The sequence below is a fragment of the Colletes gigas genome, unplaced genomic scaffold, assembly GCF_013123115.1.
Source record: "Colletes gigas isolate AHSC1104 unplaced genomic scaffold, ASM1312311v1 Colletes_gigas_Sc00011, whole genome shotgun sequence".
Taxonomy (NCBI): Eukaryota; Metazoa; Arthropoda; class Insecta; order Hymenoptera; family Colletidae; genus Colletes; species Colletes gigas.
The window spans coordinates 9,318,090-9,345,054 of record NW_025106640.1 but is presented as its reverse complement, the minus strand read 5'-3'; the positions used below and the strand labels follow the sequence as shown (position 1 = coordinate 9,345,054).

Sequence of the window (26,965 nt, the reverse complement as noted above, 5' to 3'; positions counted from 1 at the left end):
CGAAGCCTAAAATAGCACAGTCCCCAGATGATTTAAGCCGGCGATGTATGTATTTGAACCAAGTTCGCGAAGCAAGTTGTAATAGAAACGATTCGAACGGGAAATATATGCCCATTCCCGAACCAAATACGCTTTGTCTACTTTGTTCGAGCGTAACCGGTTCGATTCAGTTTGGTCCGCAATGAACGCGTTTCTAGATCCTGCTTAGACGAGTGCGTCACAAGCTTCGGACCTAGGATAATCTACGGTTTAAGATACGTTAGGCCCGCGATAACTCAGACCTGCGATAGCCTCGGCGTGCAAGACATAACCTAGGGCCAACACGGGCTTCGATCTTTGGTATACCGCCACTCTAACAGTCCCTTTGTTTCCAGCATGGAGTCGAAACGAATCGCGGTTGACGGAGATTAATGTATCCGAGCGTTTCGATAGCAACTTGAAACGCAAAGTAATCCAAGAGATTTAAGGTATCACGGAACTGCGATAATTCAGATCCACGGTATCCAAGGTATAACAACGTTTCGAGACAATTCACCGTTGGATAAGCCTCGTCTTTTAAAAACTTACGATACCTATTAAAGGCTTTGCCAACCGCACGCTAAACTGGGGCGCTAATCGTGGACAAAGTTCGCAACGATCGTCGCGACGCGATTCAGCCCGATGCAAAGGGTCGATCTGCCGTGAGAACAGCGGGATTGTAGGGTAACGAAGGTAGTGTCGAAGTTGTCCAAGGTAGAGCAGCCAGAGGTGGTTAACGAACGCGGGGGAGGCGGATGTGTGCCGACAAATTGAACACCCGCGGCGTGACAATATAATTACGAGCCGCTTCCGCGCGTGTGTGTGTGCGTTCTGGAGCTTTCGTACGTGCGATGTTAGGAACACGCGATGCCTACGCTTCGGGGCTTCGATCGACCGGCTGAAAAATTAACATCCCGTCTTCCCCTTTAACCCTCCGTCCGGTACTCTTAGCCACGCTCTTTGTCTCGGCTTGGATCCATTGATCTACGCCAGCTCTGATTTACCTTCGCTTCAAATCGAAGCTTGGGAACCAAATTACGTACCGAGACAAACAAGTTTCGGTTCCTTCGCGTTCGCGTCGGCAGGATCTTAAAATCCTGTTTTGCAGAGTTACCGGTGTCTCGGGTAACGTTAAAAGTACTTACATAACTAATCATGGGTATGTTGCGGGACTGAGCGACTATGGCTTCGACGTAGCACGAGCCTTCCGGTCCAAAGAAGGCTGCAACCCCGTCGCAGATCATATCGATCATTGCCTTGGTGGCTTCCACGGTCTCTCCCCTCGTGTCGCTCCATCGCATCACCAGCTTCACGTTCGGTAGCATGTTCGGATCGTTATTGATCTGCAAGAAAAGAAACCGAGCGTCAGGATCGTTTTCGAAATCGATGAGTAATCCACGGATGGAGTTGGCACCGCGAGTAATCCAATAGGTAGTTCAATTTTCTAACTCCCTCGATAGGAAACACAACAATGTTATTCTCGTCCTACGTGATCGTCGTGCGTTATGCAACCAATTGCAAGGCCTCCACCTGTCTTTCGACATACGATATTGAATAACAATAATTGGACGATGTCACGAGACAGTCGTGAACGAGCGTCGTATGCGAATCGCGGAACTCGCGTACTTATCTCCGTTAAACGTGCCTTCGGTTGGCCGAGTTTAATAGAACTAATTGCGTTACAATAACATCTGTCGTGAATATTCAACCCCGTCGTAACGATGACGGACAACGCGACGCGGCGTACAAATTGCGGGGCTGGAAATAGCGCAGGACAACGGACCGACGATGCAACAATTACCGGAGTAATTGAAACGATGGTTCGCCGATCGGTAATTACGTCGTTTGCGTTATTTCTACGGGGAAAACGTCGTTCTCCGTCGCGTACACCGCGAGGCGCGACCAAGTTTCGCGCGTACGAGTAAACGGGTCTTTCTTTGCGATGACTTTTAGTGGCATTTCTTTGCCGCCTCCGACGCGATTTTTCTGCCCGCAGGAACGTCGATTAAAGTTCAATACATAATGTTACTCGCGACGTCCTTTTCCTTTCAGAGCGTTCCTCTCGACTCTCACGGTGTATCCGGCTCGCTCGGTTATTATGCAAATCCGAATTCCAACAAACAATACCATTCCGAGTAGTCACTTCGCCGTCGCGGCGATTTACGTGCTCGGCAATGCGAGCTGAAATTACTACTGCCGCCGGCATCTCTGAAAACGCACGCGCGCAAGCGCGATAAATCCTTTTACCTGTACGTATTTTCGCGGAAAGGTCGATTTGTACGGCGAACGCGTGGCTTTCCATCTGCATCGACAGATATTCGTCCCATTAAAATTAACCCCGACCGGGGACGAACGCGATTATTCCTGTTCCAAGATCTAAAATAATAAACGAAACTTATTATCTTTGATGCGTTTGCGACGGTCCGCATCAAACGATAAATGTTCGCGACGCTTGCCTTGGTTCGAGCGTACAAGACAAGTATTTTAAACAAACTTATTCTCAACCTTTCCGCGGGCGCGAGATATCGAGTTATTTTTACACCGAATCCGCGTTTCACGTATTTTTACACTAATATTATGTACACACTAAAGATAAGAACTCCAAATAGAATAATCGTAGCGATCTCCTTCGGAGATAATCGAGAACAATTACGATTCTACCCAAGTTTTATAATTCGAAAAATACCACAACCTGCTCGAGGTTCGGATTGTTTTGTCGTAACTGTTTCCGTGTACGAGTTCTTCGCTATTACGTGCTATAAATAGTCGCTGGTAATGCCACGAAGAATGTATTAGTTTCCCTGAGATTTCTGGATCAGATTTGTCGTGAGTACGGGAAAACACCGACAAGATGGCTTAATTATGCTCGTGCATTGTTCGCGGAATAAATTACAAACGCGATGCGATCAATTACGCGTTATTGCGCAACACGCGTGGCGTGCGAGCCCCAACGATGAAATCAGAAAATTTGCTCGCAGGTGAACGTTTCCAATTTTTGTAACTTTGCGTCGGCCGAGGGAACCGTTAAAGCGGTTTCGAGAGAACGCTATAAAAAATCATTGCTCTTCCCGTTGGATGGTTCGCATTCCTGATTCTGCACCTGCCTCGCCGAACGCCAAATTCGTTCCCTGGAATGCGAATAATAACGTACGTTTGGCGGAAGTGCTCTACCGATCGAAAGATTCGGGATTATCCATTCCTCGGTGGACCAAAAAAAAAAAAAATGGACGCTCCTCGAAGACTCGAACGTCCTATAATTTTACCCCTTTGGTTTCTACCATGACGAGGCATTACTTATTTCTTTGTTAGACCGCCTCTGTCCCATCGTCGTTTGTTTTTATGCAAGTCTACGCTTGCTGCAGGCATCCTTTCCATTCATTTTTTTTTCTCAGACTTTATACGTGTCTGTTTCCGTCATAAAACCGTTCGATCTATAGATACGTTCGCGAGGTTACGTTGCTTCTTTTTACGTCTCTCGCGCAACCCGGTTAAAATATGTAGCCGAGGAATTTAACGGCGCCGTAAAAACGTTAATAAATTATCATCGTCGGTGGAAATAAATGGTAAACGTTTATGCGCGGAGGCAGCTAATCGGCAATTACCGATCGATACTGAAAAAGGGCAACCTCGAACTTACGATCCACTTTCCAGATTGCACCGAAATTGCGACCCATGAAACGTCCAAGCATCCGATAAATGGCAACTTGTTCGCGATTGCAACATTTTGTAAACAGCCGCGCAGTATGCAAATGCGAGCCGTGAGTACGGCACGCTGGAGCAACTGTTGCATTTCACATGTTCAATTACGCCGAGGACACCGCGATTGTTCCGAACCGGTGAAACTTGGAAACACGCTCGAGACCGCGTCGATTTCATTCCGACCGAAAAATATACGATATCGCGATCGTCGCTGATTTCTCCGGAGAGCTGTCCGAGCATGAAACAATGTAACCAACAGCGTCCACTTGCGCTGTTGCCACTGGCAGGGTTTCACCAATCAGCTTATTTTCGAGTAATTGAAGGGCGTCCGGTCGTGGAAGGCTGTGCACGACCGAATGCCAACCTTCAGGGACGATGAGAACGACTTTGATACGATTCGTTTCGTCGAGAGATCACCGCGCTCGGTCTGCTCGATCACGATTTTCCCAACCGTCCATACGTACAACGCTATAATAAATTCTTAAAAATTTCTATCGCCGATATAGTTTGGACAAATTGAACCGATCGTAAGAAGCAACCCGACGTGCGTGTCGGTGAAATCATTTCGAGGATGATTCACGAGTGGACGCAGGAGCAGCTGTTACGAACCGATCACCTTAAGCGTAAAGAGGCCCAAGAATATTTAACCGCGCGCGATCGCTGATCAATGTTCGCGTTCTATTTACAAATATCGCGCGCGGCGAAACTAGTTTACGTCGTGGGAGTGCGTCATAGCGAATTCCACTATTTTTTTTTTTTTCTTCTTTCTGTCGCAAATATCCCCGGCAGCAAGCCGGACAAGGTGCACCTGCACGCGCTATTGAATCGAACGGACAGTTAACGCGTTAAGCCCGATTCACGTGTCTCTCGATCTAGATAAGCGCAGGGAATAACCCACTCGTCGAAAGCGTCGACGAAAATTCGCGGAACTTTGAATATTTCGCAATTCAAATTTCAGGAGAAACATCGCGTGATCGATACTATTAATAATCAAGGAGCGTTCGTAGATAACAGTAGGAAAATTATGTTTTATCTTAAAATATTCTATGCACCAAGGGGAACGGTTTACTATGATTTAAATAATGCTAATAATGGCCGATACGTAAAGCGTCATTTTTGAAAAAAGAAAAAACACTACATGTGCCGATGCAAATGCAACGTGCAAAATGTTATTCCGGAAACAATTATTTGCATTTGAAAAGACCAAAGTTCCGAATCAGGCAGGCCCTTTGCGATCGTGGAAAAACTTTCACCGGCGTCGCGTTAAAAATACGAGCGGCATTATTTCCTCGTTGCAGGTCGGCCGCTGGAAACCGACAGGAAATAAAAGTGTCGCCCGAGGAGCGCGCACGAAAATAGCCGGGGCGAGCGCGGGATCGTCGGACGCGGAGATTGCGAGTTTAATATAAAAATACATTTCTGGGCAGCGGGTATCGACGACGGTGCGGCGATCGCGCGTGCACGTGAACAGAGCTTTATCGTAGCCGCGAGAGAATACGGAGGCCGACATTGCGATCGCGATGCTTACTCTTGCGTGGCATATCGAAGTACATAAATAAACAGCCACAAAGCTCGTTTCCTGCCACCTTTCGACTCGGGCGAACGCGCGGCGACCACCGCGCCGGGTCTCGTTGCTCGCGATTTGTTTTCCAGACCGAACCGAACCGGACCGAAGAGGAGCCACGCGCTTCTCGCGAAACTTTGTCAGAGCTGAAACGCGGAAGTCGCGGCCGGAAGCAACGATCGAAGGAAATTCAGCGGCGGCGCGGCGTCCACGACGTCGAGAAACAGAAGGAGCGAAAATAAGAACGACGCGGTGCGCGTCCCTTTTCGCCGCGATCGCCACGCAGAGATACCGATATCCCCCGAATAATTATCGGTGTAACAGCAATTCATCATTGACGTAACTTGTTATTTCCAAGTAGAACCGGATACGGCGGCGCGATACGATCGGGCCCTGGTTATTTCGACGATTCCCAGAGGTTTCTCGGGCCCGGAGCGGGCCCTTTCCTTGTACGCGCTTACGGTTGCAGGTTGCAAAAGAGCGCGGAGGCTGGTTTGGCCGAAAAAGGGAGAAGGAAGGCACGAACGGGCACGAGAAGGAGGTGGAAGGTGCACGAGGGGGATCGAGGGAGGAAAAGGTTTCTCGATCGCGAGCGAATTCTTCTCACGGTTGCGAGAGCGCAGTTTCGTCGGCGGACGCGTGGGCGGACCGGCGAATAATGCCGGTCTTGTATTTTTAAACCCTCGCACGAATCGGCATCTCCGGGGAGATGCCGGGTCACTCTGCACGTTGCAGCTCCCGCTGCAGCGCGCACCTTTCTCTTTTTCTTCTCTTATTCGGGCGAAGAGAGGGCGAGCCCCACGCCAACGAAAACGATCTCACGGTCCCCGCGTGACCGAACGAGCGACCGAACGAGCGACCGAACGAGCGACCGAGCGCGCGCGACCGCGTACGCCCGATCCTCCAATGAATTATCGAGCCTTCCAGAGCGTGGAACGCTGCGCCAAGCCGCGCGCGGTGACCGCCCGCAGGAAAAAAATCCCAGCCAGGGCCCGCGATATTACCGACGTTACTTTTCGGTAAGCCGAGGATTCGCCGTGGGAACCGGAGACTCGCTACCGCAATTAGGACCCGCTTCGGACACTCACCAGCCCTCCACCGTACGAAAACCATTTCCCAATTCTTTTTATATTTGTTTCACCTCGCTATCGCTTACCGATACGGTCTTTAAACCGAGACTCGGAACGAATATCGGTATAATCCTAAATAAATGAATAAATTTATCAAAATAATCCCGTGGGCCTTACCTCGTCGAGGGCCATGGAGAAGGCGCCGGAAATGGCGAGGCCCTGGCGGTCCTTGAGGCCGCCCTTGATGGCCGTGAGGTATCCGATGGTAAGGTTCTGTTGCTTCCTCGGTTGGATGGTTCTGCCGAAGCTCGACTTGGGGTAACTTTGTCGGGAGAGCGCCTGCTGCCACTCGGTCCCGGGCAATCCTGGCGGTTCGGCCAGGCCCAGGACCAGAGGGCTGCTGGCCAGCAGCAGCAACACCAGCAGGGCCCGCGAGCTGTTGCCGTTCGGCCGCGTGTGCAGCGGTTGCAACTGATCTTGCCGGTGCCGTCGATTGCGTTCCTGATGGAGTTCCTGGCGACGGGGAGGCCTGCGGCGGCTCGGCTGTACTGGCGGGCCGGGGCGCATGGCCGCCGCCGCCACCGGTCAGCACCGCCTCCCTCCCGTTCACCTGTAATTCACGTGTTTTTTTTTTTTTACACCTTTCTCTAGGAAAATCAGTGTACGAAGCTTTCAACGAAAATCAGGGTATTCGCGTGATATCTAATCCATATCACCGGAGCGCGAAATACTCCGCAAGAGTTGGGTTACATCGAACCGGAGAAAGCGATATTGTCATTGATACGAGTCGATTGTCGATCGAGAGTCTACATCGTGCATAGTTCGTGGCATATTACGAGCACGTACGATAGAATCAAGCTCCGGAAAAAAACCATTTTCGTAATAAATGTTTGGAGGAAATGGTTCGAGTTTGAAGCGACGCGCCGGTCAACAGCGACCACCGGTGGCAGTCAACGCGTTAATCGATCGTGCTTTAATCGAATCGATACTTGTCACTTTACATAATCCTCTCTATTAACCCCTTTGATCCTAAGTCGCGGTGACACGTTCCCAAGTTAGCTTGAATCGATTGAAATAACACAGGCCCTGGTAACACCACGTGGAAAAATGATTACGAATCGTGTTTAGGAGGCAGTACTTTACGTAAAAATAGACAGCCTTTGTACCGGTATTATATGACGCGAATTATTCTTCGCGCGACGACAATACAGATAATTTAACGCATTCCGTTTCTCGATACAAACGCGACAACCAAAGCCGCACGATATTGACCAGTCAGTGTCACGGATTTAAATAGGATTCGAATCAGAAATTTTACCGATAGCACACACGAGCTCTTTCGCGTCGAGTCACGCTTGCACGGTTTAACGAGCTAATTACGAACGAGTCTATTTTTCCTAATTAATACCATACTTTATTTGCATTCCAAGAATAACGTCGAATTTTCTATACTTTTAATAATTTGACAAACTCGTCCAACGAGATACAAGCGGTCGACTTAAATGTGCCGTTTCGACGCTATCTTCCTAGCAATATGCACTTATCATAAGGCGGCACTTACTCGCCTGAGTCATTGCATGTGCCATCTGCGCGAGGCTAATAATAACTGATATCCCTAAAACGATATAACGCATGAACCGCTCGTCGATCGCGACGCCGACGACTTCCATCGATTCAGATTCTTCGCGCGAAACCGTTCCTCGACGATCCTTTTGGTAAATCTATTTTAAATCCACTGCTTCGCTTCGATCTAATCGCGTCGTACCTTAGCTGTTAACTGTTACATTAAAAGTGAGTCAAGTCCGCCATCGATGGAATACGTTGCGCGTGCAACTATTATCTCGTGGATCGGATATCAATGATCTCCAGGAAATCTTACGTCAGAAACAGTCATCCGCGGAAAGGACGCGGTAATTGCAAGATCGATCGCCCGCAGTCTTTATGAATGATTTCCCGCCTCCCTGGTCGATCGATCCGATTCGTTTACATCGGTGCGTGCGTCAATCGGAAAGATCTCCGTGCACGCGGAATCGCGACTTTCCTCCGTTTCGCGGAAACCGTTCTTGAGAAAACAATTTTGAAGAAACGTGTGCCAGAGGCCGTCATAAATCACGAACACGATCTTCCGGTGAACATCGAACAAAATGTAATTTCTGTTAAAAGTCGACGCGCGCGTTCGAAAGTCGGTGATCGACGTAGATTCCATCCGGTTTGAGAACCTCTGGATCGCGAAAGACACGGCCCGATCGGAGCGTTATTAATACGCGGGGAGAAGCGACCAAGCTCGAGACGAGGCGACAATGCCGAACCGAGTTTCGCAACGCGACCGATCCCGTGGAAAAATAACGCAGTCGTCTCACGACGCGGAACGATTCCGCGTTCAGGCCTCGAGAAACGCCGCGGCGCGGGAACACGTGGCTGGGGACACACCTGTTGCGATTACGTAACCCCAGACCTGCGAACTCCGTAGGCGACTCCGAGCGCTAGCCTATAACGACCTCTGCGACAATAAAGACGTCTTCTCCGCGTGATGTATGGTGTCATTCACCAACCAAAGCCGCGCGCAACTTTCGACTCGCGCGTTTCACGTTTCCGACTCGGATTTAATTATGACCGCTGGTGAAAGTCACCGGTGCGGATTTATTTGACGTCCCGAGGCGTCCCTCGTCTGAACCACGTCTCGCGGAAGACTCCTCGATGGATCACTCGCTATCCTTTTCTATCTTACAACCGAGTCTATTAATAGACAACCGTTATCGAAACTCCTAACGTTCCCAAATCTATCAAGGCCTCCGGGACTCGAGATATTCGAGACATCGGGAAACGACTCGAATCTTCCTACTATGATCACGAACCATCCGAAAGCTGAGATTCCTCTGTGTCTTCGGAGGATTTCGTTTAAGACGCGTGTTTTATACATATAGACGCCGGATCGAAAGCATCCGACGGTATTTACCCAGGAATTTTAGATTTCAGGGTCTTTCTTCGGATCGTGGATATTCTGAATGGTCGTCGCGAGCTGGGAATTGCTTTCGTCAATGTTTGCGTCGTCGACGTATCGTCTGTATACGTTAGCGAGCAAACGTACGGTCAGTCTGTCGAGCGATCTTTCTCTGGGCAATTATTATTTCGTGGACGGAGCGTAGAAACATCGAGTAACAGTTACGGAGGTACCTAAAAGTCGGACTTGATCGCGTTATCGAAGTCTCCCTAAATATAACTTATGGACAAATCGTATCGACGCAGTGTGCACAGCGTCGAGTACACAAGAACGACGTATAGAGCGTATCGAAGTCTCGTCGTTAAACAAGTGGACATAGTTTCGTAAACGGTGTCACGCCCATATTTGCGAGAAAAGATCGTGTCTCTCGAATCGAGCTATTGGTGTCACGAAAATAATGATAACGAACGACCCACCTAACCGTTGGACGATGTCGATACAGTCCGAACATCGTGAAAACGTAACAAGCACCTATACGCTGTCACGTTGCGGTAGAATAATTACAGCTCGCGTTGCCATTATGTCAGAAACAAACGAAAGAGTATCGTAATTAGTCGTTGGTCGTTTGACAATGCATCGTCGCCGTGACACAGCATTCTGAACACTCGATTTGGCCGAACCAACCTGCAGATAATAGTACGCGTTAAATATACGCTTTAAGCACGGCTGCTGTCTCGGTGCTATTTTAAAGTTCAAGGTCACCGTGCACATTAATATCTATTATAAGACGTGAGAGAAAGTTACGCGAGCGAAAGCATCGAAGCGTGCGCTTTCGGGCGATCAAACTCTATTGCTCCCATATTTGACTCCTGGAACCTGGAACCGCTCGAATTCTGTTCAAAGCTACGCGTTCGAGTATCCTGTTTCTGGCCAAGATACCTTATACATAACGCTCCTCTTATTTTCTGCTCCAGATTTCAAGTATCCGCGCGCGTGATTAGAAATCACTCTGTGTGTGTCACTGTGTTACGCCGCGATCCAAGAACTGGTTGACACCTTTCAGTCAACGTTTCCTTGCCGATGCCAAACAAAACGGACCGGACCGGACGATCCGACGATTTCAGCCGTAACGCGTCCAGAGACGTCTGTGTGTCTGGGAATCGACGGAACTGGTCCTCTTTCTAACGCGTTTCCACTGCCTTTTTCGTCCGAGTTGATCGCGCTCACGGACCGCCGGGGATCGCGACGCAGGAAGTCAAATCACCGAGCGACCGGTCGCTGGCATGCGTTTACGCAACCCAGGGTCAACACTCGCGGTGCATATCGTTTAGATAAACAGTGATAACTCTCTCTCCGCCTGGAATTCATTCTTCTAGTCGCTATCGATCCTTCTCCGTTGCGGCAACGTTTAACCGATTCTCTGGAAAGATGGTTCGAACTATCCGTCGAGCACTTTCGGAAATTAATGCGAGACAATTGGTTTATACTTTGTTACTCATTTCGACAGGCACCGCGCGCGCCCAAAATTTGAACCAGCAATTTTATCACACTCTGTAGGTCAGTTTGTTTTCCACACGCGATACGTGTAATACGGGTACTAACGCGCCTCGTTTCCTACAGTATATCGTATTACAAGGGGTAATTGAAGAACGATATGCATATATATGTTGTACAAGATGTGCACGCGTGGGCATTGTCATTATCGCAGCTACACAGTACATTAGAGTGTTTCGTGCCGATATAATATATCACATTACTACTGTAAACGTTCAGGGGTGTGGCTCCGTTGGTCACCACAGGATACCTCGATACCTCGATACGCGCGCTCGTATCTATGGATCGTTTACAACTCACCGCCTCTGTGTACTAATTTGAAATTATTTCTTAACGGGAGATCGCCGGAACGGTAGTCGTATCGCGTCATCTGGATTACGCCTTCATTTAAATTCAAACATCAATACTCGCGTTAGCACCGACTACTTACGGATCCTTCCGTTCGATCGAATTTTTTTCCAATCTAATTTCGGACTCAAATTCGTCAAACCTGCTCTTAAATTTCTAGGATAAGGCAATTAAATAACAATCCATCCTATTCATATGCAAGACATATGTGTCTTTGATAAAAAAAAAAAAATAGTCTAGCTTTTAATCGCACAGTACAATTTTCAAATTTGAATTTCCCTTGAAATTACTTTTATCGGTAGAGACACGTGGCCGCCAGCTTGCGCGTATCCGTATATCTATTATGTTCCACTTGGCAGGTGCAAATTACAAGAATCTTTGGAACGAGGCGAATATTAATACCTGACACTAATCTATGACTTTTTGTCGCGCGTCAATTTATCTTCTTCGAACTGTCGTGGCATTAGTACTCGTTCTGCAATATCAATCGACGATACGATTGAAATATGTACTAAGCAACAGAACAGTATGTATGTCCTAGAACCGAGTTCGATTTGCATCTCTCGTTTGGCTAGAGTTTATATCATTCGACTTTCTTTTCTACAATTTTGTTCCACCAGCAGTGTAAAGAAAATGCAAAATAATATTCACTTTGTCCTGTGCATCGACGTTCGATTCCAACGCTCCAATCGCGTTTCCAGCCTGTTCAAACGATAACAGCCTCGATAAATAAAGGAATACACGCATCTGTTACATTAAATGGGAATATTAATAGTCACGCATTTACATAAGACGAGTTCGTATAAATCAGAAAAACGGCCGCGATGATCATGTAAGAGAGCTCGTAAAAAGACCGACCCGTCGAAATAAGAAGACCTCTAATTACGAAGTCTACCTGCAGTCTGTTAATTTACCCGTTCCAGCGATTAATTATGCAACCACGAACGATAAAAAAGACCAGGCGTGTCGCGGATGCAACGAATTACGCGAAGATGGTGAAATAGATTAATCGAACGTGCGTGTCACGAGACTAGTTCGTACGTAGCTGCATCCGCAAGCGTTTCAAAAAAATACCACCAAGTTTAACACATTGTTGCGTGACCTCAGGCTCGTATTAACTCCACCAACAAGTCCTGACGTTGTAGCGCCAAAAGTTTGTGCGTGGTTTGTATTTCAAACGCAATCCGTTCGGTGTCTGAAATAGAACGAAAACAAAAAACACGCGATACTTTATTTTTAGTCATTGTTGCATTCGTTTAACGAGAGTCTCGATGGCGAACGGATATTAGACGAAAGCAAACAAAATGTTCGATGCGGAGAAATTTATTGCCTAAGTCGAAAAGCAATGGAACGCTTATCCTAAAAATAAGACACGAGGGAGCATTCTACCGTAAACCTTTCGAAAAATTGTTTCTTTTCTTACATTTTCTCGCAGCAAACGGTTGTACATCATCGCCATTGTTTACAAGTTTCGCCTGAACATTTTAGAAGGGGGTGTTAAAGTGTTAAATTGAAAAAAAATTGTATTTTTTGAAACCATCGGGGCGAGGTGGTTCCCCTTTTGGTAAATTGGTCGGGAAGCATGGCGAACGAGGCAACAAGGATGCAACGTATTACGTAGATTTCGTGCACGCTGCCACGACACGTGCACGTTCGTTTTTTCAATGGACTTAATAACGAACGCTAAAAATAACCGGCGCTATCTTTACGAGCAACGTGACTCGGCGAAAAGTCATTCCGATCGTCTTCGGTTCGATCGGAATAAACGGCCGCATCGTCGGGCAACGTTTCCGTTGGAAAAGTTTTGTTTTAGATACTCTCGCGACAAGAGCCGATAAGAGCCGCGCAGGAAACAGAGCGTCCCAAGGATCGAAATATGTAGTGGTTATAAATCGCGCGGTTTACGGTGTGTCGCGCGAAACACTGTACGGCCCTGCACACGTGTTTCAGGATGCACAGGTAGCAGAAACACGACCAGCACGCCGGGACAGAGATTCCTGTCACACTCTGTTGCGATACATTTACTCTAATAAGCCGGTCGATCGGTTTAACAACCTCGTTAGGTCGACAGTGGCGAACGAAATCCCCGCAAACTGTCGCCTTCTTTCAGGGTAGTAAAGTTTTTGTACGAGAATCGAGTCCATTAGAGTTTCCGGTTATGATCTATATGACGACGATGCAACCTCGATACTTGCACGCGTATCTCGTTACCTCGGTGTAAAATTTAATAGAGGAACGTTAACGCTGAAACTTTTCTTCCCGAACGTTCTATAAATAAAGCAGCGGCACGTAAAGAAGTAATCGTTGGAATCAAAGTTCGCCGACGCTAATTCGATTTGTCTCGACCACGTTTTCCCCGCAACTATCGAGACCGTACCGTGTCCTTTGTTTCAATCGTCCGTGTCGCGAACGGAGTACAACATTGATCAATTGCGTTATTAATGCTCGAACGAATGCAGTCTCTTTGGAAAGCGGCAAGTATGTAGAAATTTTCACGCGGTGTTTATACCCGGAAGAGAAACATCGTGGACCGATTTAGAAACCGGGCCGCTCGAATATATTCAAGTAACAATGTTCGCTCGTTTCCGAGACAAAGGACCAGAGAATTCACTGGGCGATTTCTATCCTCGTCGGCTATTGGCTTCGCTCCAAAATCTCCGATAAACTCCGTGTTCAAAATCGTTTTCCCGCTGTACTAAGACCGCGCTATTTGTTGTTACTATTCGCGGAGATGCTAAGACGAAGTCTCTTAACTTTTTACGAACGGAAGACTAAACAGTAAACTTGAAATAATACAGGAATGTCGACCAAGAATAATAAAAACTTTGTCGTATATCGATCGAAACGTTAAATATTAGCGGTTACGAATAGGGCCGGGGAGATTCTATGATAAAATCGAGAATGGCGAGTGTGCAGCGTACATAAATATAATACTATATACCGTACACTGTCAGAAGATGCATCGTTTATAGTACTTTCGCCTCGCAAACGGCCTAACAGAAACAAGCGACGCGTGTTGCCAAGTGCGGAACAGTGAGGCCAGTTTCCTACAATGAGGGTTAATAATACATCGTTCGAGGCGAGGTTTAAACACAATTTTCGACCGTAACGCGCCAGTGATACTGTACACACACTTTTCCGTAATTGCGTAACGACGACGTTAGAATAATAACAAACAGAATTCCGGTTTCTCGGGCACCAAGTAAACAAGATCTCATCGCTCCTAGTTAGCAACACGTCCGTGTGTTGTCGGAAGGCAGGAAAACGTTATAAAATTAACGACACCTCGTCCGGGGAGTTATCCAGCGCGCGGATGGTCGTAAGCGTGAAAAGCGTCTGTCTCGCGAAAAGCGCGGGCGAGCATAAACATTTGCGTTCGCCGCGGAATAGTTGGCCCCGCGCCATTCCAACGCCGCGCCGGTCCCCGTGTTTTCTTAATTTCACTTGGATCGCGATCCGCCTCGCACGACCCACTTGCAAACGACGGATGTTCCGCGGAATCGCACGAACGCACGAACGCACGCACGCACGCGGACGAGACGTTGGTTGGCGCGATTCCAAAAGCTCCTCCGCACACCGCGAGACCGTAATTCCCCCGATTCAACACGCCCGGGAATCACTCGCCGTCTAGTAACGACGTTTATGCGCGCATAACGCGAACCTGTTATTACGAATGACTAACGAAAGCAGCAGGATCCTCGCGATAGGATACTCGAGGCTCTCGCGAGCCAATTTCCCAGCCTCCCATCTGAGATTCGCTCACGGGCCGCTGATCTTCTACTTTTAGTCACAGGATACAAACTGTCATCCTCCGTGCAGCAAATCGCCAGAATTGATTAGAAAACAAATTACACGATGAAATCTAGAGTGGTATAAAACGGTAGACACACAAATATAATATAATGGGCGTGCTCGACGGAATTTTTATGCTCCATGGTAAAAATTGCGGGAAAGATTATCCTCGGGGAAAATTTTACGAGATCGACTTACCGTTAAGAATGATAAGACCGACATTATTATACCGTATCAGATAGGGATAGACAACGTTCGACGAAAGTTGCTATTATATAAAACGGAACGGAGTGTACGTAATTTTCTAAAGCATACTTGGAATAATAACCGGAGCGAGCAAGCATTCGGACAAAACATGCGCGTACGAAGGCACAAGTCACCGAGAGTCCGATTGACGGATCTAATTAAAAAGAGCGATTGTAACCGCGATGACGTGGTCGCTCCGAATACTTTTTCCGTGATTAATTGCCGCTTGATTTCATCGTATAGCGAACGCCTGTCCAAAGGATTAGATACAGTCGCAATGCGAGGCGATTGACAGCTCGAGCGATAGCGAACTACTTGGAAATTGTTCCAACGATGGTTGGAAAAATCACTGTTAAGTCTATTAATAAATACCGACAGCATCGCTTCCTTCCTACGGTCCTTGAATCATCCGCGTGTCGGACGCACCTGTACAGCTGTTACAACTACAGCAGGAACAGCAACAATGAAATTTCTTAGGCGAAACATGGTCGTAATCTTTCGTTAAACGAAATTTATGCAGAGGCTGGCTCGCCTTATCGGAGTATACGCGTACGTACGTTTCAGTAGAATAAGTGAAAGCGGACGTTTCGCGAAAAGTTTATCGAAAGTGAAATTAACATGCGAGGCGTGGTCAAGTGTCTTATTATGAGGAAAGAGAGATTTCCAGTTGTGTTTACGTTATTACCAAATTAGAACAGAAATCGTATTTTAAACGCAATCCGTGTGTTCCACAAAAGCGTACAAGTACAACGAATTAGGTTCGCGTGCATAAAACGATAGCATTGATTCACGGATCGTTACGTCATTTAGGAACGTAAACGCGAATCGTAAGGATCGAGGCACGATCCACGAAATCGACACGCAACGGCGCGGCGACTAGCTACCGAATAATGGAAAACGATCGAGAGCCCGATCGAGTATGGAATTTTATCGTCGGTGCACCTATTCTACGCACGGTCGCATAGATCCAATGCCGTTTACACCGCCACCGGAGTTTTTCACCCCTCTCTCCCGATCCAGAGATCTTTAACTACTGTTTCTCGGTACCGATGCAGTGTATCGCGTTACCGCGATCGCCGTGTAACTTTATAACACACGTCCGACTATTTCCCTCTATCCAGTCGCAGACCGCAATGTTATTACTACAGAGGCGAGCAAACACACGATTTCGCAGTTTTCTCGCGGGCTAGAAACACGACATTTCATCGGGGAAGGCAATAGGAAATCGCTGTCCGCGCGCGGTCTACCGTCGACGGGGAAATCTAGTATAACCAGTGTTTCGCTAAATAATTATTCAACGACGCTGTAAATCAACCGACGCGGACGTATTCTCTGCAACGGCGAGCGCGTGCCGGCGCGCGAAATTGCTATGATTCTGGAAATTCCATCGCGGGGCCCGTCTCTATCGCGCACGCCACTAATAACAACCTGACGTTTCTATAAATTCGCATTCCCCTCTGACATCGTTACGATATTCCGTCGGGTTAACACGCCTCCTAGGTGGCTGCAATTACCGCCTGGAAACCTACTAATCTTCCGTACGATAATTCTCGTAAATTACTCCGGTACCGAAGAGTTTAAAAAAAGTCTAGAGTTGCTGGAGAAAAATAGGGGAACGGTTGTTGGAAGCGTGCTGGAAAATCGAGAGTGCATTTAATAGGAATAACCCTTGTAGCATCAAAAATCTAAACGGACGATGATTCAACCGCTTCTTCTTTTACCATGAATGGTATTGCATTGTTCCACGCTTCCGTGTAATGCATACACGCGGACGCGAACCACGGACACGGTGGCACACACTGGACAGAGTGCACGTGCATACGCCAGAATTCTACAGAAGTAGCTATCGTATGTTTTCCCTGCATACAATGTTCGTGACTGGTTTTATCGCCGGCGGGCCCTTCTTGCCACGCCACACCAAGTTACACACGGTCATTTGTGGTGATCGCGCGAAGACACACGTTGCGACCGCTGCCGCGGCTCCGCGTCGCGCATTTCGACGCGAATATTTCGGCGGTAGAGACATTACCGAGTCCAATTGTCCCGACCTTTGGTCCGGTGTGCAATTACGCAACGCTTCTACTTGCCTTAACGACTGCTCTAACGACACAACGCGCCTAACATTCTGTGATTTTTTAACACGTTCCACGCCACGTGAGTCTCACCGGCCATATTTGCTCCAAGGAAAACTTTGAAGGAAACAATATGAAACTGTATTTCTGGGAAGGTAAAGGTATCGTGAATTCGAGCTCAGGCGGTAGGTAGCAGGACCCAGCCATAATCAAAGACGATCGATCAAGATTCCTAGATCTTCGAATTTCGTAGATTCGAGGCGATTCGAAGCGTTCGAAATCCGATCGGTAAGCGTAGCTATTCCGAGGCGGCTCGGCTGTTTTCATCGGAATATCAGCCGCGAGTGAAACGCTTGCGTATCTGTGGCACGCACGCATGCATGCACGCACGCACGCACGCACGCACGCACGTACGCACGATCCGACACAACACACAACACACGCGTACCGAGGTTTAAAGCGCGTCGAGGCAGCGCGCGGAGAGCGAACGGGCGATGTTTGCGGTTCCATGGCGGACGTGGACCGAGATAACGCATTAAAATAGTACGCCAACAAACGATAACACGCATTTAGAATATCTGCCGCGGTGTCGTTCCTCGCGGCGATATTAAATCGCGAGCTCTCTGTAATTGCAACGATTCAAGCGGCTAACACCCTTCTCATCGACGTTGCCACGACTTTTAATATACGAGAACGAAACACTACCGAGACAATAAGTTCGCGTACGTTGCCACGATAATGATAACCGGTGCGTTCGATCAGTCGCCGCCTCGAGGTCGTTTACACGCACGTTGCTTTGATCAGGGAAAAATTACTATTTTTAATCTTACCTAAGCAACATGGCAGAATAACTTCAGGGTGAAGATTGTCGATGCTTCGATGCTATATCGCGAACATGCTTCTGCCAATCTGTGCTCTTCGCGGTTTCAGCCTGAACTTCTAACAGCCACCTGAAAGAGAACATGAAAAGAGGACACGTTTTATTCGTTCTTGATCTCTCGCAGGAGTCTACGAAAAATGGAGTACCCGCGAGACACTCCGAAACTCGGACTAACGCTACAGTTTTGTTCATTGCGATCGAAACATTTTCTATTACGTAATATTTTTATACTACTTTGACATGCACGGGTACACAGAGCAACTCCTCGATCCGATCGTCAGAAAAACGAGTAATTACGCGACGTCCAGCAAAACACGATATGATAATTAGTCAATTATCGAATTATTAGCATCGTCGATAATCGATCGCAGCGTTTATCAAGCGTTCGCGTACTTAACTCCATTTGAAATTTCTCTCGGTTTCTCAGTCCCGAGACGATTAAACGATAAACGAATGGTCACTGCAGCTATGCGATTCGGCATAAAAGTGGTGTAAAGAAACGAATTCCAATTGGTGTGATCTCGTGGCACGTCCGCCACCGCCGCGAGCACAAAAAGTAACAGTACTCGTCGCCTCGGAACATCGGTTATCCGACCATAATTTCCAACTAGAACGCTTCGTTGAATCGTCAGTGATCGGGACAAACGCTGGGGCCCCGTGGCTCTGTCTATGTTCCACGTGTAAACACACCTGCCCGGCGCGTGTCACGTTCATTTGCAGCGGTTATGTTGGCGCGGCGCTCGTAAATGTAATCGCGTCAATTAAGGCGACGCTCACGGATTTCTAATCGGTCGGGCCATGCGAGTCGGATTATATGTCGCCTGTTGGCACGCCGGCGATTTTAATCGATCGATCCACGCGAGAGAAACGAGCGCCAGCCGCGTAAGTACCTACTCGTTCCCGTCTCGTTTTCATTCCATTTTTCTCCCGTCGCGCATTTTTACCCGCGCCGTGTTTCCACGCTACGCTTACGTAACGCCGCGAATGAGGATCACGTATTAATTACACCGGCAGCTGCGCAGCCACGCGGCCCTGAGGAAAAGTTCGATTCCAATGGATCTATGATTTACACGCGCGGTATCGCCGGCGATCGAAACGAAGTTGGGAATGAAATCGCGTCTCGGGAACACCCACATAGCACGGAGAGCCAGGGTGCGTAGGTGATTTCACTAGTACGGTACGGCGGTGCATCGGATAAGAGACGATGCAGAGTCCAGATATAGACCTGTAGTAGGTAATAGTTCGGTAGGTGGTAGTGGTAGCGCGAGCGGTAGGACCGGTAGGTTTGGTTTACTTCAAGTTTGTTGCGGCCAGCCGGTTGGCCACTTTTCTTCATCGTCTTCTTCCTCTTTCTTTTTCCACCCGACATTTTTCATCCTTTTTGCCTCTCCTTCCCTTCTACTGCTATTTCCTCGTCGTTCATACGATCATCCACCACCGCCGAGCGTTGTTCGTCCGTCTTTATTCCCCTTTCGCGAGTCGTTTCTTCGAATGGCGTTTATTTTAATGCGATGCCGAGGTGTAACGGCAAAAAGTATCCGTTAAAATCGTCGGATAGATAAGATCGACGACGCGTGTAGCGAAATATTAGAGGCGCAGCGTCTTGTTCTGGTCGTTTCACGAATGGATGGAGCAACGGAGACCAAGCCGGGAAAGAGAGAAAGGGGGGTTCGGGCAGAATTACTCGTCAGCTCGTAGTAGAATGGTGGGAACGGAAAGAAAATCTCGACGAGCCTCTTTGTAGATACCGACGACTTTGATAGAGGCGTGTCCATGTCGACAACCTACCATTAGGATGAATAAGCATATCTTTATGAGATCTGAACAAACCGCGAGCCTCTCGTATCTGTTACGTTTTTACTTCTGAAATAATCGACGAAACGCTTCGAAAACGACGACGTGGCGCGTTTCGTTCGAAGGGGAGGACGCGATAGAGAGACGACACGCCGGAGGATCGTGGAATCTAAATTTACCGAGCGTCTTTTTCGCGATTAACTTAATTTTAGTAACGCTGTTTAGTCATCGTTAATCTTGAAACGAGTTTGTACGTTTCTAGCGCGTACGCTGGCGATCGTGCTCGAAAATAAAAAGAACCTAGAATCCGAGAAACGCGTCGCACGACTGACGCACGTTCCGGCACGGTATCAATTGTGACCGTGTTTCGCCAAAGCAATAAGAAACTCTATCTGTCGGAATCTCCATTGCAGGGACAATATCCATTATTATATTACATCATTGCGTAATCGACGTTTACGGTTTTATGGGACTGGCCTCGCGCGTATCGCGCGCCCGCACCGTGTCTAGCAAACTCGGAATCGGAATTGCTCGGACGATTCCGTGAACGTTCGTATTCCGCCGGTCGCGGAGGCAGACATGCTGGCAGCGATCAGGATTTCCCGGTAATCGTGCAAGTCGAACGACGTATGTACGCGAAAAGGAAGAAAAGCGTGTTCGCGGGCCCCGCGCGCTCTAGATCCGTAGATCGGACGATTCGCGCTGCGCACGGAGCCGTTCGCCACCAGCGAGACATCGTTCGGAGCAATTTCGAAGCTACCGATTACGGGGGGAACCTTTGATCTTGGCGTTTTCCTCTGTCGCGCGAATCCCACGAATCGATAGATCGTTTCCCGTGAACTTGAACCCTTCGATCCCCCCCCCCCTCGGCGCGTCTACTTTCGTCGTACAAAACCGGAAGGTTGAAATCGGAGAGTTAACGACCAACAGGATTCTTTAGGGTATTTCTTAGGGACCGGACCGGACCGAACCGAACCGAACCGAACCGAACCGGACCGGACCGCCCCCGCCCCTCGGCGTATGTCGCCGAAAGAAAACCCTCGTCGGCAGAAGAACCTCGCGGACAGGGGGTTGAGCCCGTTTCGCGGGGAACTGGTTCTAACGGAGTTTTATGCCGCGCGGTGGACCAGTTTTGCGGCCGTCAATGAAGTGCACTGTACACCGTCGCGAGTGCACTTGAGCCGCGCGGTGCCGAGGGGGGCTGGTGCACGCGGTGCACATTGCCCAGCGCGGAGAACCAGTCATTGGCCGATCGGCCAATCGCGTCACGGACCAAAAGAAGACGACCGCCGGTCGCTCGTTTCGAATGGTTCGCCATGAGTCGATTCGTGCGACGATCTCTCCTCTCTCACCCTCGTTTTCCTTCCTCCTCGCTTCTTATCGTGTGGTACAAGCCACACACGTGCACACGCACGCCGCGATTCTCCGCTCTCTGTCTCCGTTGCCTCCACTGCCTCCACTCTTGCCTCCACTCTTGCCTCCCCCTTTTTGCCCCTCTATCAACCCCATCCCTCTTTCTCCTCTTTTTCTCCGATCGTATCTCGGTTTCTCCTTCTCCCGCTCGCTGCTTCTTTGTCTTTCCTCTTTGCTCGTTCTTCGCGGGACCCGATCTTCTCTTTTCATTGGTCTCTCCTCATTGCAAAGTGCCGTAATATTCTCCTGCCGGAGTTATTTTCGTCGCGCTCACCCAACCAGCTCTCCCGAGGCGGCATTGCACGAGGTTGCTCTCTGCGCATTGTCTCGAGGCCCCTGCCAGAGTAACTGGATTTCCAGGCTAGCAAGGCGATCGCCGCCGATACCACCGATCTTCCCTCCTTTGCCTTTGTCTCTTCCCACTTTGCCTCGCTCTTCTCCTTCGATTTCTTTCCCGTGGATCTTGGTCCGCCGCTGCGGGACGGCCCACCAAACCTTATTCGGACAAAAAGTTTCCTTTTTTTTTTTCTTTTTACACCGGAAACCCACGAAAACTCCGAAATGATTAAAAAACGTCTCGTTCGGATACGAGAAAAGATAGATAGAGAGAGAGAGAGAGAGAGAGAGAGATTCGGCGCGTTTCGGAGTCGCTCGGCCAGAATAGATACGAGCTGTTCCGTGTACATCGACGAAATGGTTCTTTGCAGTGTAGCGCTTGAGAACGACGCGGTAAACCACAGTGCTGCTTTTAGACTCGTTAAATACATCTGCAGATCGTTAATCGGGGCCTGAATGAAAGGAACATCATGATCAACCGAGACAACCGTAGTCGTAATCTCGCGCACAGTCAAGCGTGCCGCGGCTGTGTGTGCACGTGCGAGTGCCACTCGTTACTTAATGCTTACTTATGTCGGCGCATTACTCGTTAGTCATTACTCAACCACCCTTGCCGCTCAACACAGCAGCGTTTTAATATTCCTCGGATCACGCGAGTCGCCGAACCGAAAATTAAAGGCACCGCGGGGTCGTTAGAACCTTTGAAAAATTACCCTGCTGCTCTCGGCTATCCCAAGGATATTTATTTACCGCGCCCACGGATTTCCCACGATTTCGGTTTGATCTTCGCGCGTCCGATCGCCGCGTAAAACGAAGCGAAATTGCGTCGAAGCGAACACGTCCGCTCGCGGATCGCATACCTACGCTACCACGAGCAGTGTAAACGAAACGTGTGAATATTAAGCGAGTATAGTGTTGCATAACGCGCCACGACGTCGTTTGATAGTGATAAAATTCTATTTTTGCGTCGTGTTCGGGCGCTCGTCACTTTTCCTATCGACACGCTCCGATACGCCTCGTTTTCCGCCACCTGCGCAAATGTAACCCAAACCGATATCGTACGAGTCGATCGGTCAAGCCAAAAAAAATTACTGCTGTTCCAAAGAAAAGATTTCGCGAAAAAGAGCGTAATAATAACCGCTTAGATCATCCTACGTTTCATAAATTTTCCCCGAACGGCCCAAGCACGGGTCAATCGTGTAATTTCAGTGCTCGCGCGAAGCATGTAGAGCTAATTACGGCCATTAAGCACGGGAATACTTAACCTGACTGATTAATTAGAAAGCACATTTTTGTACCGTTGCGCCGGATCGCGCGCGTCACGTCGAAAAAGATTGCTTTCTTTTGATTCCGCTCGAGATACGTTCCCGTCGGATTATCTATCCACCCAGCAAATCGATCTCGCTGCGCGATTCAAATCTCTTGCTCGTTTTGCGAGAAAATCCACTCCGCGGCGAAACCAGCCGCGAGGATATAAATCTCGCGCGACACATGACGCTCGAACGAAAATATATAAAGTAGCGTATATCCCCGTGTAACGAATGCGACGCAATTACATTAAATTGTCCGCATTAATTGCCATTAGATGTACCGTAGATCATACGCGTTAGCAGCGCCGCTGTCGGTAGGTATCGGGAACCACGGTACCGAAGCGTAGCGGTTTCCCTCGAGATTTATTGCCTCCGTGAGCAATTTACGCGCGTGTATCCTAAACTGAAATTACGCAAAACAGTCGTAGCGGCCTGGCGAACGGCATTTTTATCGGCATACCAATTAGAAAATATCGAGTAGGTGCGCGCGCTCTGACAGTCGCGTTACGCGGCAGTTATTATTCCACGTTTTCGTGCAAAGCCGAGTCATTGCTTCGCGCAACACCACCGAACGCTCCGCGCTTTGATAAACTTGTAAACTGCCTTTTTAAGAAACGTTGTTTCCAACCCGTTCCAATTCAACTCTGTGCAACGAGAAAACGTACAATCTTCAAGGTTCGATTATCTTTTTACGCGTCGTAATTTTTTTTAAAAGAATCTCGCACTCTCGATGCAGGAACACGACGCGGCGCTGTGGTCGGTGTGTGTCGCAGGACCACCTGTTTGGGAGCTAACGATGTTGCTGCTTAGCAGTGGTATAGCGGTCAATAAAGGGGTTAAGCATCGACGTTCGAAATAATTAAGTTCATTAAACGTCTCTGCTGGTACGGTCGTTCCACCGAGTTGCTTTTGAACGGCGTACGATGAAAAGTTATTGTTTCGTCGACGGCTACGCCGGACATCTCTCCTGGACAATATTTATCGTGGCAACCTTTGCCCCGTAGCTCGGAACGAATTTTATTTTCTTGGATTACGAATTGCCGCGATGCTCGGCACCAACGCGATCGAGAAATTTCACGCGATCCGAGACGTGGATTTTTTTATCCGCGCCTAGTAAGAACTCGTCGAACGAGGAAACCACGATGCGTTTATCGACGGAGCGAGGTGGTCGGTAAACGATCTATTCTCGATCCTCGCCTATTTCGATCTAGAACCGACGATGCACGTCGCACGCTAACAATTTATCGATACGAGAACACGTTCGCGAATGCATTTTCGATAAGTTGGTCGCCGAAAATCGTGCACAAACACAGATAAGATCCGAAACGAAACCTTTTCTGACGTACGAAAGGTACCGAGGATGACTCAGCTAAGTAACAACAGCGCTCCGCTACGTATCGCCGCGTGCAAATTCAAGAAAAATTAATCTTTGTCAAGGAATAAACGAAAGAGAAGAAAAAGCGTGCGGGCGAAATAAGAACGAGAAGAAGAGCGATCGAGAGATCGTGTATCGGAGTTCCGACGGGCCGAAGATTCGACGCAGGAAAGCTTCGATGGAAATTTTCCTCCGCGTTCTCTTATCTGTTCGTTCGGTAAACTGTTGGCGGTGGACCCCGACACGATACATTGGACGTCGTCGGTCTAGTAATTTTTTGAGATCCGAGACACGGTCGCGCTCGGCTTTGGTTTCGTTTGCTTTTATACGTCAGAGATTCGTGTATCGGAGCCAAGCGACGAAAATACAACCGCCGCTTCGATACGCCGATTACCGAGGGCACCGTACATAATATTGGCTCGGTGAAAGAAATATAGCGACATTGTCGCACGTTGGTTTAATTCGTCGAATGCGAGACGCAGAAGAGAGGCGAACAACAAGCCGCTTGGTTCCGGAAATACACGGTAGGATCGTCCGTGCGGTCGCGCGTGACAAAGAAATTTGAGATTTCCATCACAAGGCGCGTGTCATGCGTCGAAAATTCGCTGCGGGAGCATCATCGCGCGAGTCGTCGGCGTCGCGATGCACTTTACCCGGCCGGATCGTCGGGTTTCGCGCGCGCTATCTCCCGAGCAGCGGTTCTTGTTCCGCGCGTGTACGTCGAGATTCGACGCGCGCCCTTCTTATCGCGAAGGAATCGACCTTTCCGCCGCGGGGGGAAAAGCATCGATCACCGTTGATCCCCGGTCGATCCCCGGTCGATCCTCGCTATCGATCCGCGTATATCGAGTGACACTCGAGAATTTTTGTCGGAGGAATTTTCTCGAGGCAGCTGGCGCTCGTCCAATCGTTCGGTCTAGCGGACGCCTGCTAGAGACCGACCGTCCTCCTATTCGCTCGTGTGTACCGCGCAACTATTCTCGCCGGTTCTCTCTCGGCAGAGAGAGCGAGGCGGTGCGTCGACCGACGACGCTTGGGTCGATGGACAGAGAAAGAGAGTGGGTTAGGAGGAAAGGGAGGAAGAACACAGGAAAGCAAAGAAAGAGGGGAGGGGGGAGTGTACACGGGGCGCACACGGTTCTCTGTTACCTGCGACTCGTGGCCGTGTCCAGCATGGTAATCCAATCCCTCGGATGGCGGGCTACCTCGTCATCCCTGCGGGTCTCTGGTCGACCGATCGCGAAAAGCCAAGGAACTTCACTTAACAGCTACTTCCGTCCTCTACAGGCACTGCTCGTTGGATAGAAAAATCACACACTCGCACGATGGACCGCGACTCCGAACCGCGCACGGCAGAACGCGGAAGGACGCCTTTACTGGCGCGAAGGCGACGCACTTCTATCCGCTAAGTTTTTCCGTCCTTTTTATTCCCTCCGTATCCTACGGACCAACCTACCTACCTACCTACACTGGTCGCGATTTTAAACGCACGCGGACACACCACACACGGGACTCGCTTACCGCGAACCACGGATCCCACGACGACAAATCGCAGGTTCCTTTTACGAACAACGAAACGCGCCTCCGCGACAACCAATCCCTCTACCCATACGAACGACCGTACGCAACCAGAGGCCGCAATATACTGAGCGAACACATGACTTCGAGGGGGTCTAGTGTTGCCGCAAGCCGACCAGGTGGCACCACCGGAGCGGCGCTCCGATCGAGATCGGCTACTATATACAAAGAACATTCGAAATTCGCGCGTCCACGATTTTCTCTCCTCTCGTGGAAATTATCGCGAAATTCATGGAACGCGTGTACAGGCCTGCGAGCTATCGAAATTTTGGACCCGACGCGAATTAATGCGAATCCTTCTTTATTGTACGTAGCAATTTGCACGAATTCGGTAATCACGCCGATCAGCAACACTTTATAAATATCCGTTGCCCAAATTCGAGGAATGTCGACTTGATGAGACGCACGTCCCACGGTAATTAGTGTTCCACGTTTCTGGCGGGAAACTACGGTTTTCGATATACATGTAGGATGTTCCTGTTATCTTGCGTATCCTAACGCGCAATGTTATTTCTGCTGATATGAAAAAATATATCGGGACAACACGCTTTGCTTGGTTCCAAGCCAAGAACACTACGACTCATGCTTTTTCTCTCAAGGTTATTTCTTTTCGAGTTATGGAGGTCATTACCATTTTTTTTCAACGACTATACTAATGACCTTCAAATAACATCGAATAAAGAAATGTCGCTAATTGAAAGGCAATCGAATAAACGTCCCCTGTTATTTTCACGTTCGTATTTATTGGATTCGCGGTTGTTTACCGCAATACGGTGTGTATTCAAAGCCATTTTCGCATATTAAAATAATAATAATTATAATTCCTGCACTCATTTAATAAAAGTTTGTTTGTATATTTTGTTTAACTACAGCGTTCTGTAAATTAGACGGTTCTATTCTTCGATAAATGTCTCCTTTGAGCATATACCGTGCAACGACGCATGCCGCTATAATTTGGACGTCTTTGGCGTGGGC

The 26,965-nt window shown here is 48.6% G+C and overlaps 1 protein-coding gene across 1 annotated transcript in view; it reads right to left on the bottom strand.

Annotated features, from left to right (window-relative positions):
* Positions 1–26,038, bottom strand: part of LOC122398225 (receptor-type guanylate cyclase Gyc76C-like) — a 48,656-nt gene extending 22,618 nt beyond the window's left edge. Inside the window, exons 1-4 of the mRNA XM_043397922.1 lie at positions 25,562–26,038; positions 18,135–18,254; positions 6,529–6,961; positions 1,164–1,361 (exon numbers count right to left, since the gene is read on the bottom strand). Coding sequence (XP_043253857.1) covers positions 1,164–1,361; positions 6,529–6,918 — 588 coding nt within the window. The 5' untranslated portion in view covers positions 6,919–6,961; positions 18,135–18,254; positions 25,562–26,038. The remainder of the gene's footprint in view (positions 1–1,163; positions 1,362–6,528; positions 6,962–18,134; positions 18,255–25,561) is intronic.
* Positions 26,039–26,965: the final 927 nt, after the last annotated feature.